Genomic DNA, 20,997 nt, shown 5'->3' on the forward strand with positions numbered 1-20,997 from the left:
GGAGAGAGAGAGAGAGAGAAGAGCGAGAGACTGATCCAGAGTAGATGCAGTATGATCTCACCCCCTGACGTAATCTCTTGGCGAGCGCACGCGCACACACACACACACACACACCTCTTAGTGTGATTGACATGGTAGTTTTACTTTAGTCATTACCACAGCACTGAGGTGAGGTCACTCCCTCTTACTGAATCACCTCGGGCAGTGTGTGTGTGTGTGTGTTTGTGTGCATACATGCGCAACAGTGTGTGTGTATGTGCAATGTGTGTGTGTGCGACGGTGTGTGTGTACAGAGGACTCACCAGGGGGTTCCTGAAGAACTCATACTTGGCATAGTTCTTCCTGAAGAGGAATTTACTGTCGCTGGTCATAGAGGCTTGAACCTGAACTACCAACTCATGGTCTTCCAGACAGCGCTCTGCAGAGAGGAGGGGGAGAGGGGGAGGAAGAGGGAGAATAGAGTGAGAGATAGAGAGAGAGTGAGAGGGAGAGATAGAGAGATCAGGCATTAGCCTATTTATTTGCATCACTACAGTTCGTTATCATACTTTGTGTGTGTGTGTGAATAAAAGAGAGACAGAGAGAGAGAGAGAGAGAGAGAGAGAGAGAGAGAGAGAGAGAGAGAAAGGACAGCAGGACTTGGCATTACAGTAGAATTATGTCATGTATTTAACTTCATTGCATAGAGAAGCTGAGCTCAGTTTCCCTGTTCTCTCCCTCTCCTTTTACTCTCCCTCCCTCCCTCCTTTTTCTCCAAATCTCTACCTCTCACTGCTTCCCTCCATAACTCCTCCTCTGTGTCAAAAAACAGTCCTGGCAGGGGAATTTCCTGTTGAAGTAAAGGGTGAGAGCTGATTGGCTGAGCTGTCAGGGGGCTCGACCAACAGAGCTCTGCGATTGGCTGTTTGCTGCATTGGCCTGATACTGACACCCCACCTCAGCACCCTTCCCCCTCTCTACTTTCTCCACCCTCCCTTTCTCTGCTCTCCTCTAACATTCCATCTCTCCCATACAGTTTTTCCAGAAATGACAATGATATACCAAGTATAAACCAGTCTTCTATCCCAGTAACAGTCAGTAGAAATAGAAACCCTTGGTTGAAACTATACTGTATAGAGAATAAGAGGGAATAAATAAAACTACACTACCCTAGTCAAAACATCCTATAGGACTAGTGATTAGTTTCAATAGAATCCTATATAATTCTCACAATCCTATTGGATTTTGTGTCACCTCTATCAGAATCATGTTTGAATCCTACTGGACTACTGTTATGGAAATAAAAAGTAATCAAATTGGATCCTATAGGATTTTGAATCACCTGTATCAGAATACTATTGGAATTCTCCTGGAGTGCGTTTTTTCCTATTGGGAATCAAAAGTAATCCTATTTGACCCTATATGATTCTCGTAATCCTTTAGGATTTTGTATCAACTCTGTCAGAATGTTATTGGACTACTTCTATTCCTATGTGAAATCAAAAGTAATCCGATTGGATCCTCTAGTGTTTTTTTTGGACTTTTTATTTTAATTAGATTTTTTTCAACAATACAAAACATGCACATACAAACGCTCACCAACATCCACAACATCCCCCCTGCCCAGACCCACCTGCTCACCCCCCCCCCCCCCCCCCCCCCCCCGTATCACTCTCCGCCACATGGCCTCAAACTGCACCATTTTGTTTCTCTCTGTCGCCCACACACTTTCAACATTTAGATAATAAAGCTTTTGACATGTCCACTGTATTGATTTCCAGTTTTTAAGTATGTTTTTCCTGCTGTTGATGAGAAAAGTATTGTCCAACCCACTGCACCCTCATATGCCATGTTTTGAAATATGCAGACAGAAGTACATTTATCCTATCAGAATCCTATTATAACTTTTTCTTAATTGAACCCATTAAATTATAGTTAGTTGTCATTAGTTCCAGTACAATACAACAAAATAAATTAAAACATTTTCATTGATCGGAGACAACAGTTCTATATTCATTTCTGTTTTATTCACCTGTAAGAAAGCATGTCCCTTTAAGAGCGACTGATGATGTCACAGCTAGCACGAGCACACAGTGTTAATTAGCCTAACTCCCAAGTTCAGCTCGCCACCTGTGGCTGTGCAGAGAATCTCAGGTTTTCTAACATTATTGTTAGCCGTTTTATCCTTCACTGTACGTGAATGCAAGAACTGTGAGTACAGTCTTATTCCTTATGTTTCCTGACGAATGTTTTAGTCATATTTTCATCATTGTACAGGATTTTATGCACTTGTTTTTATGCTAGCTAAGAAACTACTGTTAGCCACATTTTGCCTGTCAGTTGACTAGCTACACTATAAATACAAAAGTAAGTGGACACCCCTTCAAATGAGTGGATTCGGCTATTTCAGACACACCCATTGCTGACAGGTGTATAAACAGGTGTATGAACTCGAGCACACAGCCATGCAATCTCCATAGACAAACATTGGCAGTAGAATGGCCTTACTGAAGAGCTCAGTGAATTTCAACGTGGCACCGTCATAGGAGGCCACCTTTCCAACAAGTCAGTTCGTAATATTTCTGCCCTGCTAGAGCTGCTCCGGTCAACTGTAAGTGCTGTTGTGAAGTGGAAACGTCTAGGAGCAACAACAGCTCAGCCGCGAAGTGGTAGGCCACACAAGCTCACAGAACGGGACCGGCGAGTGCTGAAGCGCGTAGCGCGTAAAAATCATCTGTCCTCGGTTGCAACACTCACTACCCAGTTCCAAACTGCGTCTGGAAGCAACGTCAGCACAATAACTATTCGTTTCCATGGCCGAGCAGCCGCCACAAGCCTAAGGTCACCATGCGCAATGCCAAGAGTCGGCTGGAGTGGTGTAAAGCTTGCCGCCATTGGACTCTGGAGCAGTAGAAACGCGTTCTCTGGAGTGATGAATCACGCATCACTATCTGGCAGTCCGACGGACAAATCTGGGTTTGGCAGATGCCAGGGGAATGCTACCTGCCCCAATGCATAGTGCCAACTGTAAAGTTTGGTCTGGGGCTGTTTTTCATTGTTTGGGCTAGGCCCCTTAGTTCCAGTGAAGGGAAATCGTAATGCTACAGTATACAATGATATTGTAGACGATTCTGTGCTTCCAACTTTGTGGCAACAGTTTGGGGAAGGCCTTTTCCTATTTCAGCATGACAATGCCCCCGTGTACAAAGCGAGGTCCATACAAAAAATGGTTTGTCAAGGTCGGTGTGGAAGACCTTGACTGGCCTGCACAGAGCCCTGACCTTAACCCCATCGAACACCTTTGGGATGAATTGGAACTTTGACTGCGAGCCAGGCCTAATCGCCCAACATCAGTGCCCAGCCTCACTAATGCTCTTGTGGCTGAAAGGAAACAAGTATCCGCAGCAATGGTCCAACATTTAGTGGAAAGCCTTCCCAGAAGAGTGGAGGCTGTTATAACAGCAAAGGGGGGTCAACTCCATATTAATGCCCATGATTTTGGAATGAGATGTTCAACTAGCAGGTGTCCACATACATTTGGTCATGTAGTGTAGCTAACTAGCTAAGTTGTAGCCATTTGTATGTCGTTTTTGAGTCACTGTATTGTTATAACAGATGAGAAATGTTTTTTCTTTGTTATTGCTAAATATATGTGCCTTATTATAGGCAAGTCAACTACGTTTTCATGATTTCTGGTAGATCCCTAGTAGAATAATCTGATCAGATTTAGGAACCAGTCCTATTGGAGTCCTATGGGATTCTTCTCTATTTTTATATATATTTTTATGTGTTCTCCTTTCCCTCTCTCTTGATCTTGAGGTAGAGATCACATGATGGGACTCCAGCTGATTGGAGACGCATAGTTACACACACACACACACACACACACACACACACACACACACACACACACACACACACACACACACACACACACACACACACACACACACACACACACACACACACACACACACACACACACACACACACACACAGAGAAACTACAGCTCAGCGTTCAACACCATAGTGCCCTCAAAGCTCATCACTAAGCTAAGGACCCTGGGACTAAACACCTCCCTCTGCAACTGGATCCTGGACTTCCTGACGGGCCGCCCCCAGGTGGTAAGGGTAGGTAACAACACATCTGCCACGCTGATCCTCAACACGGGGGCCCCTCAGGGGTGCGTGCTCAGTCCCCTCCTGTACTCCCTGTTCACCCATGACTGCATGGCCAGGCACGACTCCAACACCATCATTAAGTTAGCAAACGACAGTGGTAGGCCTCATCACAGACAACGATGAGACAGCCTATAGGGAGGAGGTCAGAGACCTGGCCGTGTGGTACCAGGATAACAACCTCTCAACGTGATCAAGACAAAGGAGATGATTGTGGACTACAGGGAAAAAAAGAGGACTGAGCATGCCCCCATTCTCATCGACAGGGCTGTATTGGAACAGGTTGAGAGCTTCAAATTCCTTGGTGTCCACATCACCAACAAACTATCATGGTCCAAACACACCAACACAGTCGTGAAGAGGGCATGACAAAGCCTATTCCCCCTCATGAGACTGAAAAGATTTAGCATGGGTCCTCAGATCCTCAAAAAGTTATACAGCTGCACCATCGAGAGCATCCTGACTGGTTGCATCACCGCCTGGTATGGCAACTGCTCGGCCTCCGACCGCAAGGCACTACAGAGGGTAGTGCGTACGGCCCAGTACATCACTGGGGCCAAGCTTCCTGCCATCCAGGACCTCTATACCAGGTGGTGTCAGAGGAAGGCCCTAAATATTGTCAAAGACTCCAGCCACCCTAGTCATAGACTGTTCTCTCTGCTACCACATGGCAAGCAGTACCGGAGCGCCAAGTCTAGGTCGAAAAGGCTTCTTAACAGCTTCTACCCCCAAGCCATAAGACTCCTGAACAGCTAATCATGGCTACCCAGACTATTTGCATTGCCTCTCTATCCTGGCGTCTGGCAGGGAAATGTCCTGTTTAAGTAGAGGGAGAGAGCTGAGCTATCTGGGGGCTCGACCAACAGAGCTCTGTGATTGGCTGTTTGCTGCATTGCCTGATACTGACACCCCACTTCAGCACCCTTCCCCCTCTCCCTCTCTCTACTTTCTCCACCCTCCCTTTATCTGCTCTCCTCTAACATTCCATCTCTCCAATACAGTTTTTCCAAAAATGATGATACTCTACCAAGTATAAACCAGTCTTCTATCCCAGTAACAGTCAGTAGAAATAGAAACCCTTGGTTGAAACTATACTGTATAGAGAATAAGAGGGAATAAATAAAACTAAAGGTCATAAAAGGTAGAACAGAAGTGTGGATTTTATGTGATTGAAGCTTTTAGGTAGCAAGGATCTATATGCTTCCCCAACCTTAACACACACGACGCACAGACACACACACACACACACACCAGACAGACAGCACACACACACACACCGAGGCCCAGTAGTGGGTGATGTTCCACCAGGCTCCAGCTGTTGTCGTCCAGACAGTGGCTCTTATAGACCAGGAACTGACACACGTCTCTGGCCCTCATATCGGGTGGCACCTCCACCACCTTCCCTGCGCCATCTTCACAATATACCTTGATGATCTGGACACACACACACACACACACACACAGAGAGAGAGAGAGAGAGAGAGAGAGGGAGATAAATATTATATTAATATAAAAACATTAATATGATCATTATAAAGACACAGTCCCTGCCCCATCATCACTGTTCACATTTATTAGAATGAAGGGTCACAAAATAAATGTACAGTCATTACAAACAGGCCACTGTAAAGAGCAGTTGAAACATTAAGGGCCGGTTAACCAGTTAAGGGCCCGTTAAGCCTAGCCCATGGACTAAAAAGCATGCTCAATATGACTAGGCCTAATCTGTGTCCGGGAAACTGGCACATAGAGCTGCTAGAGCAGTTTCTTCTGAACACAAACTGTAACACTGCAGCTATACTGCATTATGATGCCGTTATAACACATTGTAAGACTTGGCATAAGCATGACTGTCTGCCTTATGTCTTATTATCATCTCATAATAATAAAGACTAAATAACAGCTGTTTTGATTGAGTTGAAATGTTAATAGAACAGGGTTGGTTTCCTGGACACAGATTAAGCCTACTCCTGATCGATAGAGATTCTCCACTGAGCTTTTAGGTCCAGGACTTAGTCTGGGTTGGGGAAACAGAGACACAGTAGGACTATTACGGTTACTGACACACACACACACACACACACACACACACACACACACACACACATGCCTGAGATATACTGTACACACCATACATACACACCTCTGAGATACACGCACTAAACATACATATGACTGAAAATGTACCTAAACATATACAATACTCACACTTAAAAATACACATACGCACTTAACGATGTACTCACAAATATTCACGCTTGAAAAACACACCCACTTAGACATTTATTCATTTACATACATACACTTATTGATAGATATATCTACCTATCTTCTTTCTCCCAGCAGGGAAGTGTGTGTGTGTGTGTGTGAGAGAGAGAAAGAGAGAGGGTGCTGTGTAGAAAATAGAATTTCCATCATTCAACGTTTTATCCCCAAACCCATGAAGACACATTGTAGAGAATCACACGACACTAGAAACAACTCCACAGTAGAACACAGAATCACAAGACACTAGAAACAACTCCACAGTAGAACACAGAATCACAAGACACTAGAAACAACTCCACAGTAGAACACAGAATCACAAGACACTAGAAACAACTCCACAGTAGAACACAGAATCACAAGACACTAGAAACAACTCCACAGTAGAACACAGAATCACAAGACACTAGAAACAACTCCACAGTAGAACACAGAATCACAAGACACTAGAAACAACTCCTCCGCCCCCCGTCCCAGCCCAGCCCAGTGCCCGGGCTGTGTCTTGACCATTACAGGACAGAGACAGGACAGCAGAGAACACAAAGGGTACACACTAGAAAGGAGACACCAGAAACAAAATAAAAGTATTCTTGCGTCTCATAGTAGTTTGAGAACGTTTCTAAATGTGGAATGTCATCACCGCTAAAGCTATACACACAGACACACACACACACACACACACACACACACACCACACCCTACCCACTACAAACACACACTCTTACCTCTACAGCCTGAAAGAGGCAACAGTCAGGAGAGCACGATGGCATTTTCACACTGAGCCTCACTCTGCTTAGACAGAGAGAGGAAGAGAGGAGAGAGAGAAAGAGGGAGGGAGGGGAAAGGAGCGGAAGCGAGGGAGGGACAGAGGTAAATAGAACACGAGAGAGGCAGAGAGAAGGAAGGGACATAGAATAGAACAAGGAATATGGGCGAGGGAAAGAGACAGGAAGAGAGAAGGAGAGTGACAGGGAGAGAGAAGGAGAGAGACAGTGAGAGGGAATGAGAAAGGTAGAAGGAGAGGGAAAGAGAAAGAGAGATAAGGCAAGAGAGAGAAGGAAAGAGTGAGGAGGAGAGAAAGAGAGAAGGAGAAAGAGATTGAGAGATCCCTTCCTCTCGTGCTGGGCAGGATAATGCCTGAACGCTCCTCTCGCTAAGACTCAGCCAGTGGATTAGTGCAGTGTGTGTGTGTTTGTGTGTGTCATGCGTGCAGAGAAGTCGCTTCATGTCACACACACACGCGCACACACACACTTGCATGAATGCACGCACACATTTTCTAGCTACCTTACGTTTTCTATTTCTCCTATCAGACCTCTCTCCCCCCTTTTCCCCCTCCCCCTCTTATCTCTTTTCCTTTCCAGCCCTCCTGCCATTCTCTCCTCTGCAGATGGGTGTGAGATGGAGGGATGAGGGGTCAGGTATGGAGCATTCTGAGGAACAGATCTCTGTTGTCTTTCATGGGGGAGAAAGAGTTTGGGTCACTGGTTAAAGTGAAAGAGTCTGTAAAGGGATCTTTAGTTTGAGACTGTGATCACATGTCAAGTATAGGGGCTGGCAGACACACAGAGAGAGAGAGGGAGAGCGAGAGCGAGAGCGAGAAAGAAAGAAAGAAAGAGAGAGGGAGAGAGAGACAGACAGAGCTAGAGACAGAGGGACAGATAGAGAGATAGAGGGAGAGAGAGACAGAGCTAGAGACAGAGGGACAGATAGAGAGAGAGAGACAGAGCTAGAGACAGAGGGACCGATAGAGGGAGAGAGAGAGAACTAGAGACAGAGGGACAGATAGAGAGGGAGAGAGAGAGAGAAAGAGCTAGAGACAGAGAGACAGACAGGGCTAGAGACAAAGGGACAGATAGGGAGAGAAAGACAGGGCTAGAGACAAAGGGACAGAGAGAGAGAGAGGGAGGGAGAGACAGGGCTAGAGACAAAGGGACAGAGAGAGAGAGAGGGAGAGAGAGAGGGAGAGAGAGACAGGGCTAGAGACAAAGGGACAGAGAGAGAGAGAGGGAGGGAGAGAGAGACAGGGCTAGAGACAAAGGGACAGAGAGAGAGAGAGGGAGAGAGAGAGGGAGAGAGAGACAGGGCTAGAGACAAAGGGACAGAGAGAGAGAGAGGGAGAGAGAGAGGGAGAGAGAGACAGGGCTAGAGACAAAGGGACAGAGAGAGAGAGAGGGAGGGAGAGAGAGACAGGGCTAGAGACAAAGGGACAGAGAGAGAGAGAGGGAGGGAGAGAGAGACAGGGCTAGAGACAAAGGGACAGAGAGAGAGAGAGGGAGAGAGAGAGGGAGAGAGAGACAGGGCTAGAGACAAAGGGACAGATAGAGAGAGAGAGAGGGAGAGAGACAGGGGATTGCTCAGCTATTCTGCAGAGAGAAAAGGGAAGATGAAGAGGAGAGAGATGGGTGATGGGGGATTAAGAGAGGGAGAGAGACATAGTTACAAATAATGTTTTCTTTATTTAGATTCTAGTTTATTATCTATTTATTCATTAATTCATTATTTTAGTTTAAACTGAATAAAATCAAGCAATTATTCAATTGTGTATAAATTGTCAATAACAATAATAATAAAGAGATTAATGATTTTTGAGGTCAGTTCAGTTTCGTTTAGATGATAAAAAGATTATCACAGTTGTCCATTTCTATATTTTAGACATTAAATGCACCATGCATTATGTGGGTTGAATGCTGTAACACAGAATAAAACAATTAATAAAAGTCCCATGACGGTAGTGACTGCCCATTACTGCATATCACTTATTAACCATCATTTATTCACATTACTTTACTTTAATTTAGTATTTGTTTTATTTGATTACTTTATTATTTCATTCCAAGTCATCATCTCATCTCTATAGAGCTGCTGCCTGTGCTGTCTGACACAATGACTATTTTAGTAGTTCTTAAAAATATATATTATAAATAAGGCATACTTTATGACTGCTGAATACCAACTATCAATCACTTAGATCAAGTATTTTCAGGTAGAGATACCTCATGAAGCAACTGCTCTCTATCCCTCTCCATCGCGTGTTCTTCTGTCTCTTCTCTCAGTCTCTGTCTGCGCCATAGAGATAGATAGATCTGTGCAATTATAGCATCTGTGACAGCATGGTCAGCGCCGTTGAGGCTACAATGCTAAGGATTCCCCACCTAGTTGACTACTTTGACTACTTTAAAATGGTGGAAGCATGGAGGAAGCCCTCAATGGAGCAGCCCATGCTAAAATTGCCTTTTGGCCACTAGAGGCCTCTATAATCATCAGACCGGACAAGTAGGTGCACAATGGATTATGGTCATTGTAGTGAATTACCACGTTTTCTGCGCTAAACTATATCGTATATTGGCCTGTTGGAAACTACAAATCCCTACTACATCGCACAGTTCGGGCTTGATTTGATTTATCTCTAGTGAAACTGGGCATTGAGCTCACAGAAGAAAAACAACGAATGAAATGGAATTCAGTCAATTAGTTGTTTAGAAAACCAAAAATAACCAACGTTTTGGTTAATCGCTCAGCACTAAAAGAGACCGAGGGACAGAAAGATAGAGAGAAAGAGTGAGAGAGGCAGAAGGAGACAAAGAAAGAGAGGAATGTCAGTAATGTAATACTGAGTCATAATCAGCCTCATGTGTGGAGCGCTGCATGCCAGTTGGCCCCTAACACAGCCTGCATAAGAAAACACACCACATACACTCATGTACGCAAGTATACACACACATACACGCACACACAAACGCACATTGACACACATACAGTGCCTTGCAAAAGTATTCATCCCCCTTGGCGTTTTTCCTATTTTGTTGCATTACAACCTGTAATTTAAATGGATATTTATTTGTATTTCATGTAATGGACATACACAAAATAGTCCAAATTGGTGAAGTGAAATGAAAAAAATAACTTGTTTCAAAGAATTAGAACAAATAAATAACCGAAAAGTGGTGCGTGTAAATGTATTCACCCCTTTTGCTATGAAACCCCTAAATAAGATCTGGTGCAACCAATTACCTTCAGAAGTCACATAACTAGTTAAATAAAGTCCACCTGTGTGCAATCTAAGTGTCACATGATCTGTCACATGATCTCAGTATATATACACACCTGTTCTGAAAGGCCCCAGAGTCTGCAACACCACTAAGCAAGGGGCACCACCAAGCAAGCGGCACCATGAAGACCAAGGAGCTGTCCAAACAGGTCAGGGACAAAGATGTGGAGAAGTACAGATCAGGGTTGGGTTATAAAAAAAGATCAGAAACTTTGAACATCCCACAGAGCACCATTAAATCCATTATTAAAATGTTTTAAGAATATGGCACCACAACAAACCTGCCAAGAGAGGGCCGCCCACCAAAACTCACGGACCAGGCAAGGAGGGCATTAATCAGAGAGGCAACAAAGAGACCAAAGATAACCCTGAAGGAGCTGCAAAGCTCCACAGCGGAGTTTGGAGTATCTGTCCATAGGACCACTTTAAGCCGTAAACTCCACAGAGCTGGGCATTACGGAAGAGTGGCCAGAAAAAAGCCATTGCTTAAAGAAAAAATAAGCAAACAAGTTTGGTGTTCGCCAAAAGGCATGTGGGAGACTCCCCAGACATATGGAAGAAGGTACTCTGGTCAGATGAGACTAAAATTGAGCTTTTTGGCCATCAAGGAAAATGGTATGTCTGGCGCAAACCCAACACCTCTCATCACCCCGAGAACACCATCCCCACAGTGAAGCATGGTGGTGGCAGCATCATGCTGTGGGGATGTTTTTCATCGGCAGGGACTGAGAAACTGGTCAGAATTGAAGGAATGATGGATGGCACTAAATACAGGGAAATTATTGAGGGAAACCTCTTTCAGTCTTCCAGAGATTTGAGACTGGGACAGAGGCTCACCTTCCAGCAGGACATGAATAGTTATGCACGCTCAAGTTCCGTTTTTTTGTCTTATTTCTTGTTTGTTTCACAATAAAAAATATTTTGCATCTTCAAAGTGGTAGGCATGTTGTGTAAATCAAATGATACAAACCCCCCCCCAAAAAATCAATTTTAATTCCAGGTTGTAAGGCAACAAAATAGGAAAAATGCCAAGGGAGATGAATACTTTCGCAAGCCACTGTACATGCACGCACACAAGCATGCATGCATGCACACACACACAGAGCATGAAATGTTAGCTATGTTAAGCCCCACAGCAAGAGAGAGAGCTGGGGGTTGTCATAGGCAACATCCACAGAGAGGAATGTGTGTCAGTAAAACTCTTCAGTCACATCATTCATCACATAATAACTATTAACACCCTCTTCCTTTATTCCCTCTTCCTCCCTTCCTTTAACCCCCTTTCCTCCCCTTGCTCCTTCCTTCTATCTCCTCCTTTCTCACACCTCTTTCTCCCCCTTTCCCCACTGCATCTCAGACATCTGACCATCTCATGGAGAGAAAGATGGAAGCGAAGCATCTAGACTTTATGAGCATGCAGAATTATGTGGTTGTTATCTGGGTCAATGTGTGTGTGATGTGTTAACTTGATTGGAGGCCACAGTTCAGCCTCAAACTCAATTTACCACTTAACTAACCCTGTTTTAACCACACACACACACACACACACACACACACACACACACACACACACACACACACACACACACACACACACACACACACACACACACACACACACACACACACACACACACACACACACACACACACACACACACACACACACACACACACACACACACACACACACACACACACACACACAGTGATCTACCCCCTCAGGCTCAAGATCTCTAACAATGTCTAGATAAGACCCATAGATCAACCTTTGTGTTGGTTTCAGGGAGGTAGAATGACACACACAAAGGGTGTTAAAGGAACATTTCACGACTTTTCTACTTCATATTCATCATCTCCAGTACCACCCCAATGTCAACATATGTGAAAATGGCGCGTTTCTATGTTTTGTAGTAAAAAAAGATAGAGGAAGATATGTTTCCAATGACATCATTGGTGTGCATTGTGTGATTTTAACCAATTATGAATAGGCATTGCCTACTAATTGGTTGATGATGTCATTGGAAGCACTTATCTTCCTCTCCTATTTACTTCAAAACATAGAAACGCGCCGTATGATGCAAAATGCATCATACGGAGATGATTTCTGTATTTTGAAAGTTACATATCTTGTTTTAGTTTAGTTTATTAATTCAACCATTTTAAAACAAATAAAACTTGAAAAGCCATACACGCACATGAGTAAAATCATCGAGGTTAATACACAATAAAGTCCATTGTTGTCCTCTTGAGACAAGATGGCTAGGCAAGATCGAACCCGGTTGAAGACAATATGGCAGCAAGATAATAAAAAAAAAAGAAGATCATATACCTCATCAATGCAGTTACATCGTAGAGTACATTCAAATGGGCACAGGAGACATCTAACTGATTTGTACTTTATTTTTAAAGCTGCCCAGAGAGAACGTCGTTTTTATGGGCAGATGAAACTCATTCCACTCTGAGGCTCCAGTATACAAGAAAGTACCTTTCCCAGCATTACCTAATTACATTATTAGGTTTTCGCAACCCCAGGTGTTACTAACCTGATTCATCTTATCAACCTGCTAATTATTAGAATCAGGTGTGCTAGATTAGGGTTGGAGCAAAAACCTACAGGACGGTAGCTCTCCAGGAACAGGGTTGGGCAGTCCTGCTGTACAGTAAAAACAGTACTGGCCCAAGCCACTCCCCTGCGGAACGCCACAACTTATTGGTTTTGCCTGAGACAGTGACCCATTAACTTCTACCACTTGCTCCCTACCGGACAAGTAGGACTTTACTCAGCCTAGAGGGATACTGCTTAACCCCAGTGCATCCAGTTTGGAGATTAGGAGACAGCGGTTAACTGTATCAAAGGCCTTCTGTAGGTCAAGCAGTACCATTCCACAAAGATTTCCCTCATCAATTTCTTTCCTGATTAAGTCAGTCAAGTAAAGTAGAAATGGATCAGTGGAAACCCCAACTGAAAATCATACATTTGCAAAAGGAAAAGAGTTTGGCTGAACCCCTAACTTGGCATAATACTTTTTGACTTAGTCGTTTCCATACAAACTAGAACTGGTGGGTAGCTTGCTAACCAGCTTGCTGGCAACAGAAGTAACAAAAAAAAAGTTACATTCATTGGCAACCTCTGCTTTTTCATATACCATCTCCCCCCTGATGTTCAGTCCAATTCTGTTTAGTTTGTTTTTGGTTGTACTACTACAGCCTAGTTCCTTAAAATGATTTCCAAAGCTTTTTAGGGTCATTTTTGTTCTCAATGATTGATCTTAGCCTGATCCATTCTGATCTGAGCTTCACTTCTGTGACGTTTATATAGGACAAAGGCATTTCTTAAAGGCCTTATTCCTTGCTTGGATAGATTCTAGAATCTCATGATTAAACCAAGGGCTAGATCTCTGCTTTACTCTGATCTGTCTAATGGGAGCCATCACATTCAGCACATCAAGGAATCTAAATTTAAATGCTTCCCAGGTACTGTCTACCCCTACACTATCCAGCACAGGTGACCAGTCAATTTTACCCTCTTGCTCCCTAAACATTTCAACACATAATTTTTGTGAGTCCTCTGATTCGAACAGTTTTGTGACACTTAAATATATCTTTAAAAACCCTCTGTGCAAAATGTAATAAAATTATCACTGATTCCATAGACTATTACTCCACTCTGTGATATTTTGAATTTATCAGACATCAGTATTAAGTCAATTGTACTGTTTCACATACACTGGTGGGATCTTGTATCATTTGGGTCAGAGCAAGTGATCTACAGAAGTGCATAAAGACATTGTGGGTTGGGCTATCCTTTTTGAAATCCCCTAACAAAATGATTTCCTTCACCAGGGAATCATTAGAGTTTGACAACACAATTTCGAGACCTTCATAGAATGCAATCTGATTGGGTGGCCTGTAACACACCCCCAACAAAATCGGTTTGGTTTTGGGAAGGCAGATATCCAACCGGACAATGTCCAGATCATCGATTAAATCCGATCTTACAAAGGCACATATATCCCCCCACCATTCCAATTCCGATCCTTCCTGACAACAGAGTTATTACCTATCTCAATTTCTGAGTCACAAACAGATGAATCCAACCATGTCTCTGTAAAACATCAGACACCCACCTCTGATTTGCGAACCAACAGGTGTATCCTCATCAATCTTCAGTAGTAGGCTTCGGACGTTCAAGTGCACAAAATGTAAACCTCTCATCCCAAAGGTCTCGCCGAACTCCCGATCCACCTGCAACTTCCCACTGAACTGCCATCCCCCCGTTGCACCGCCTCCTGTGGCCCCTCCGCCGCCATGGAGCACCCCTCCCAGGTCATGCAATGCCAGCTCACCTCCCGCTGCTCCGCCCTCTCCACCACCGCGCCCCTGTCTACCCCCCCGGTGCGCTACTCGTCCCAGGCGAGCCCTCCGGTCCCACCCCACTCCCGACACCCACACACCCTGCGGGTACAGCACACCGACAGCAAAGGTACGTTTCATTGACCCCATGCCCAAAGCTAGGATCGCTGCATTTTAGATGAGTCAACTGCGCGCATTCCAAACATACCAGAGCTTTGCTGTTACTGTTAACACAACGTTCGCAGGAGGTGCATAGGCCGTTTGATGGTGCTCGTGATCAACTGAGGACCAGGGCATTGATGTATATCACCAGAAAAGAGAAGGCAAAGAGTTTTTATAAGATCTCCACCATTAATTTGAGGTTTCAGACTGGCCTTGGATGATCGTTTTGGTTTGTATCAAGGTCTAATGAAAGGTTGGTATATAACAATCCAATTCCAAAGTGCTGAATGCCATCAGAAGTGTTGGCATGACTGAGAAGTTGCTGAGAATTTACCGTTCTTTAATTTAGATTGCAGATGCGATTATTTCCAGTGATGTTTAAAACAAACACATAAAGTTATAGTGCTGCCACCATGCCGAAGTTGTCGATCGCCATCTTGGTTAGTTTTGGGACTATGTCAACATTGGACTAATAAAACAAATACCAAAACATAGTTTTTGGGTGGAGTTTTCCTTTCAGTAAAAGACACACATGCACAAAGGTGGTTAAGTAATATAGAAGCACACACACACACACAGATACCAAATGACCTGATTGCAGTCAATCAGGAGACTGTTGCATGTAGACATTGATCATCTGACCTCTACATGTAGAGAGAGAGAGAGAGAGAGTGTGTTTCTGTAACCCTTGGCTTGTCTGACAAAATTGTATTTTATGTTCTATAAACAACTGTTTTGTCTCTGGGCTCGTTTAAAAGCAGGAAATACATTACAGATGGAGTGACTCGCACGCACGCGCGCATACACACACACATGGATGCCAAAGTAAACTCAGCCAGTGAGACAGGCAGTGGACCGGGCAGATAACCCTGAGGGCCTGACTGAGACTGGTGTAAGACTGGCCATTCCATTAGTTTGGGAAACTGCCTTCTCTCACACACACACACACACACACACACACACAGAGACAGACATACACACGCCTTCTCGTGTCCTTACTAAAAGCAGGTGGTCTAAAGCTAAGGTCTACGATAGAGGGAGGGAGATGGAGAGAGAGAGAAAGAGAGAGAATAGGACACAGAGAGACAGACACACAGTGTGTGTGTGCATGACAGGGACACTGCATTCTCTGAATAACACCCAGGCTGGGCTGGAAAGGCTGGGCTCTGACACACACACACCACACACACACACACAGTGCTGTGACGCTCCGAGCTGGGGTAGAAGCATGTGAACAGGAAATGATAGTCAGTCTTTCCCAGAGACGCTGGAACGCCAGACGGATAGGCAGGGTTCACAGAGCCCAGATACAGAGAGGTTCCCAGCAACATCCCCAGGAACATCTCCAGGAACATCTCCAGGAACAGGGACACAGAGCATCATGTAGCCTCAGAACACTGTGTGTGTGTGTGTGTGTAATTAATGACCACCATGCCAGAATAACACACACACACAAACACACAGAGAAAGAGTATGATAACCCAGAGTGAACTGTTGTGTAACATAACGAAAGGTCTACAGCCAAACACAACATTATGCCAGGATATTACAGTCCAGTCAGCTGATTTAGAAACAACATACACACACACGTACATGGTTGTCTGTGGCTGTGTGTGCGTGCGTGAGAGAGTGTTTGTGTATGTGTGCCTACTTACATGGTTTTCTGTGGTGTGTATGGGGTTGAGGATGGGAGAGCCAGTGGGGGTGCAGAGTTCAGGGAAGGGGTTGATGATGGCAGGGAGAGAGGAGGGACGACTCTGCTGCTGCTGCTCCTCGAGCCTCCTGTAGAGGGAGACAGAGGGTGTTTATAAATTCGCTCTGGCTATCTACTCCGATTTCAGAGCACTCTCGTCTGAGTGTGCCAGAGCTCAGAATAACTGAGGAATTTACGAACGCTCAACACCCGTTGAATACGGCAGGTATCAGTAAACGTTGCCAAAAAAGCGTAATTAAATTGTTGCCAGCAGCACAATTTAATTACATTCACCAATGCTCTGGATAACATAAAAACAGCCTAACCAGCTCTGCTAGGGCAAGTAAAATGGTCAGAGTGAGGTGTTCTCTCATTTGTGTCTGGAAGTAGCTAGCAAGCTAGCCAATGTTAGCCAGTTAGCTTGGGTGCTTGACTGCGTTGTGAGGTCAGAACGCTCGGATCAACCCTACTCCTGAGCCATAACGTCCAGTGTGCGCTCTGAACGCTCCGAGAGTGAAACGCTCAGAATTTACAAACGGACAATCTGACAACGCTCTGAATTTACGAACACCCAGAACGCACTCTGGCATTCCAGATTGAATTACCGAACACACCCAGAAATATAAGATATATACCTCAATCACAACCACAAATTTACTTCATATTAATTCATTAACATTTACTCATAGAAAGATAGAGATACAGTCGACTCGTAATAAATACTATGGCCTTGTGTGTGTGTGAGTGTTTGTGTGTCTGTGTCAGAGGAGGCTGTTGGGAGGAGCTAGGAGGACAGGCTCATTGTAATGGCTGGAATGGAATAAATGGAACAGTCAAACATGTGGGTCCATATATTTGATGTGTTTGATACTGTTCCATTGATTCCATTCCAGCCATTACAATGAGCCCATCCTCCTACAGCTCCTCCCACCAGCCTCCTCTGATGGGTGTATACGAGTGAACATGTTTGTGACCATGTTACCTGAATGCGCTGATGTGTACAGGCTGAGAGTGAAGCAGCCTCTCTTGGGGGGAAGTGGGAGGCAGAGTGGGCGTAGGGCGCTGGGGGTGAGGGCCACACCCGTGAGGAGTGTGCCCATGATGAGGACTGTGCATGTGGCTATTGTGCAGGAGCAGGGCCGTCTCTGTGTGGGTATTGCAGCTGGAGTAGAGACTCTCCAGAGAGGAGTTCATATCATTCACCAACGCCTCCAGATCCACATCATCTACTGAGACAGAGAGAGAGAAACAGAGGGACAGAGAGAGAGGGGAGGTAGATGGAGAGAGCGAGATGGAGGAAGGAGAGGGAGGCAGGGAGGGAGGGGGTGGTGGGGAAAGAGAGAGGTAGATAGGGGAGGGAGGTGGGGAGGGAGGGGGAGGGAGGTGTTGAGAGAGCGAGCGAGAACAAAATTCAGAGTGAAAGAAAGAGCGAGCGAGAGAAGGGGAGCGGTAGGGAGGAAGAGAGTGGGAGAGAGAGAGAAAGAGAGAGGGAGAGAAAGAAATAAAGAGATTTAAAAAAGCAAAAAGGAGATACACACATGCTGCAAACCTTGCTCTCACCAGTAGATGTCACTGTAGACTAGAGATAGTTAGGATGCTGTTCTGAGCAGAGAGAGAGAACTACTGTAGACTAGAGATAGTTAGGATGTTGTCCTGAGCAGAGAGAGAGAGCTACTGTAGACTAGAGATATTCAAGATGATGTGCTGAACAGAGGGAGAGAGCTACTGTACACTAGAGATAGTTAGGATGCAGTCCTGAGCAGAGAGAGAGCTACTGTAGACTAGAGATAGTTAGGATGCAGTCCTGAGCAGAGAGAGAGAGTGCTACTGTAGACTAGAGCTGGTCAGGATGCAGTCCTGAGCAGAGAGTGCGCTACTGAGCCAGCTGTGTTTCCGGTCAGGTCATGTGCATCCCACCCGCCACACAGAATTCCAAACATTCCAGAAGGTAAAGACTCTGGAGCGCTGGGAAGCCTTTTACTGCCTCATACATGGTTCAACAAGAAAGTAGGACACCAAAACACACACAGAGGAAAGCTTAAATAAGTTAGAGACAAGAAATGGGTTGCAGTAGCATACACAGCAACCGTCTGATCTCTAACCACTCACACACTGACAACCACTTGGGACAGTCTGGGACAAAACGGCATGTGATGCTGGGGTTCATATATAGGACAGGGGTGGCAAACGAGCGAGCAAGCGAGCGAGAGAGAGACCTCATAAATGACATAAAAAGAGAGGAGGGGGTAAATATGCTTCTTCTTATAGGGTATTACAGTGGGGGAAAAAAGTATTTAGTCAGCCACCAATTGTGCAAGTTCTCCCACTTAAAAAGATGAGAGAGGCCTGTAATTTTCATCATAGGTACACGTCAACTATGACAGACAAAATGAGAAAGAAAAATCCAGAAAATCACATTGTAGGATTTTTAATGAATTTATTTGCAAATGATGGTGGAAAATAAGTATTTGGTCAATAACAAAAGTTTCTCAATACTTTGTTATATACCCTTTGTTGGCAATGACACAGGTCAAACGTTTTCTGTAAGTCTTCACAAGGTTTTCACACACTGTTGCTGGTATTTTGGCCCATTCCTCCATGCAGATCTCCTCTAGAGCAGTGATGTTTTGGGGCTGTCGCTGGGTAACACGAACTTTCAACTCCCTCCAAAGATTTTCTATGGGGTTGAGATCTGTAGACTGGCTAGGCCACTCCAGGACCTTGAAATGCTTCTTACGAAGCCACTCCTTCGTTGCCCGGGCGGTGTGTTTGGGATCATTGTCATGCTGAAAGACCCAGCCACGTTTCATCTTCAATGCCCTTGCTGATGGAAGGAGGTTTTCACTCAAAATCTCACGATACATGGCCCCATTCATTCTTTCCTTTACACGGATCTGTCGTCCTGGTCCCTTTGCAGAAAAACAGCCCCAAAGCATGATGTTTCCACCCCCATGCTTCACAGTAGGTATGGTGTTCTTTGGATGCAACTCAGCATTCTTTGTCCTCCAAACACGACAAGTTGAGTTTTTACCAAAAAGTTCTATTTTGGTTTCATCTGACCATATGACATTCTCCCAATCCTCTTCTGGATCATCCAAATGCACTCTAGCAAACTTCAGACGGGCCTGGACATGTACTGGCTTAAGCAGGGGGACACGTCTGGCACTGCAGGATTTGAGTCCCTGGCGGCGTAGTGTGTTACTGATGGTAGGCTTTGTTACTTTGGTCCCAGCTCTCTGCAGGTCATTCACTAGGTCCCCCCGTGTGGTTCTGGGATTTTTGCTCACCGTTCTTGTGATCATTTTGACCCCACAGGGTGAGATCTTGCGTGGAGCCCCAGATCGAGGGAGATTATCAGTGGTCTTGTATGTCTTCCATTTCCTAATAATTGCTCCCACAGTTGATTTCTTCAAACCAAGCTGCTTACCTATTGCAGATTCAGTCTTCCCAGCCTGGTGCAGGTCTACAATTTTGTTTCTGGTGTCCTTTGACAGCTCTTTGGTCTTGGCCATAGTGGAGTTTGGAGTGTGACTGTTTGAGGTTGTGGACAGGTGTATTTTACACTGATAACAAGTTCAAACAGGTGCCATTAATACAGGTAACGAGTGGAGGACAGAGGAGCCTCTTAAAGAAGAAGTTACAGGTCTGTGAGAGCCAGAAATCTTGCTTGTTTGTAGGTGACCAAATACTTATTTTCCACCATAATTTGCAAATAAATTCATTAAAAATCCTACAATGTGATTTTCTGGATTTTTTTTCTCAATTTGTCTGTCATAGTTGACGTGTACCTATGATGAAAATTACAGGCCTCTCTCATCTTTTTAAGTGGGAGAACTTGCACAATTGGTGGCTGACTAAATACTTTTTTTCCCCACTGTATGGTGTATTGAGACATTGACATTCCTTACTTTCCTATAGTTCCTAATGCACGCACACACACGTTCACACACACAACTGTGCAGGTAATGTGATACAGCATCTAAATATAGCGGCCGATTACAAGTGGTTTTGGGCAGCATAGTCAGAGAGGTAAAACTAAAGCTGCTTTCTGACTCTGACTGGAACCATTATCATCTACAGTCAACATACTGAAGTCTCCATCATCCTCTAAAGTCAACATCCTGAAGGATTCATCATCCTCTACAGTTAACATACTGAAGACTCCATTCTTTTCTACAGTCAACAATCTGAAGTCTCCATCATCCTCTACAGTCAACATACTGAAGTCTCCATCATCCTCTATAGTCAACATACTGAAAGCTACATCATCCTCTACAGTCAACATACTGAAAATCCATCATCCTCAACAGTC

At 44.6% G+C, this 20,997-nt stretch overlaps 1 protein-coding gene across 2 annotated transcripts in view; it reads right to left on the minus strand.

The window, feature by feature from the left end:
* LOC311132901 (growth factor receptor-bound protein 10-like) overlaps positions 1 to 20,997 on the minus strand; it is a 49,952-nt gene that overhangs the window by 9,987 nt on the left and 18,968 nt on the right. Inside the window, exons 3-6 of one of the 2 annotated variants that reach the window (XM_084166278.1) lie at positions 17,668 to 17,911; positions 16,648 to 16,774; positions 5,436 to 5,592; positions 303 to 418 (exon numbers count right to left, since the gene is read on the minus strand). In XM_084166278.1, coding sequence (XP_084022404.1) covers positions 303 to 418; positions 5,436 to 5,592; positions 16,648 to 16,774; positions 17,668 to 17,911 — 644 coding nt within the window. Of the gene's footprint in view, positions 1 to 302; positions 419 to 5,435; positions 5,593 to 16,647; positions 16,775 to 17,667; positions 17,915 to 20,997 lie in introns of both variants that reach the window. The other variant, XM_084166277.1, reaches the window with a different exon arrangement.

Source organism: Coregonus lavaretus (genome assembly GCF_964263955.1).
Source record: "Coregonus lavaretus genome assembly, chromosome: 7".
Taxonomy (NCBI): domain Eukaryota; kingdom Metazoa; phylum Chordata; class Actinopteri; order Salmoniformes; family Salmonidae; genus Coregonus; species Coregonus lavaretus.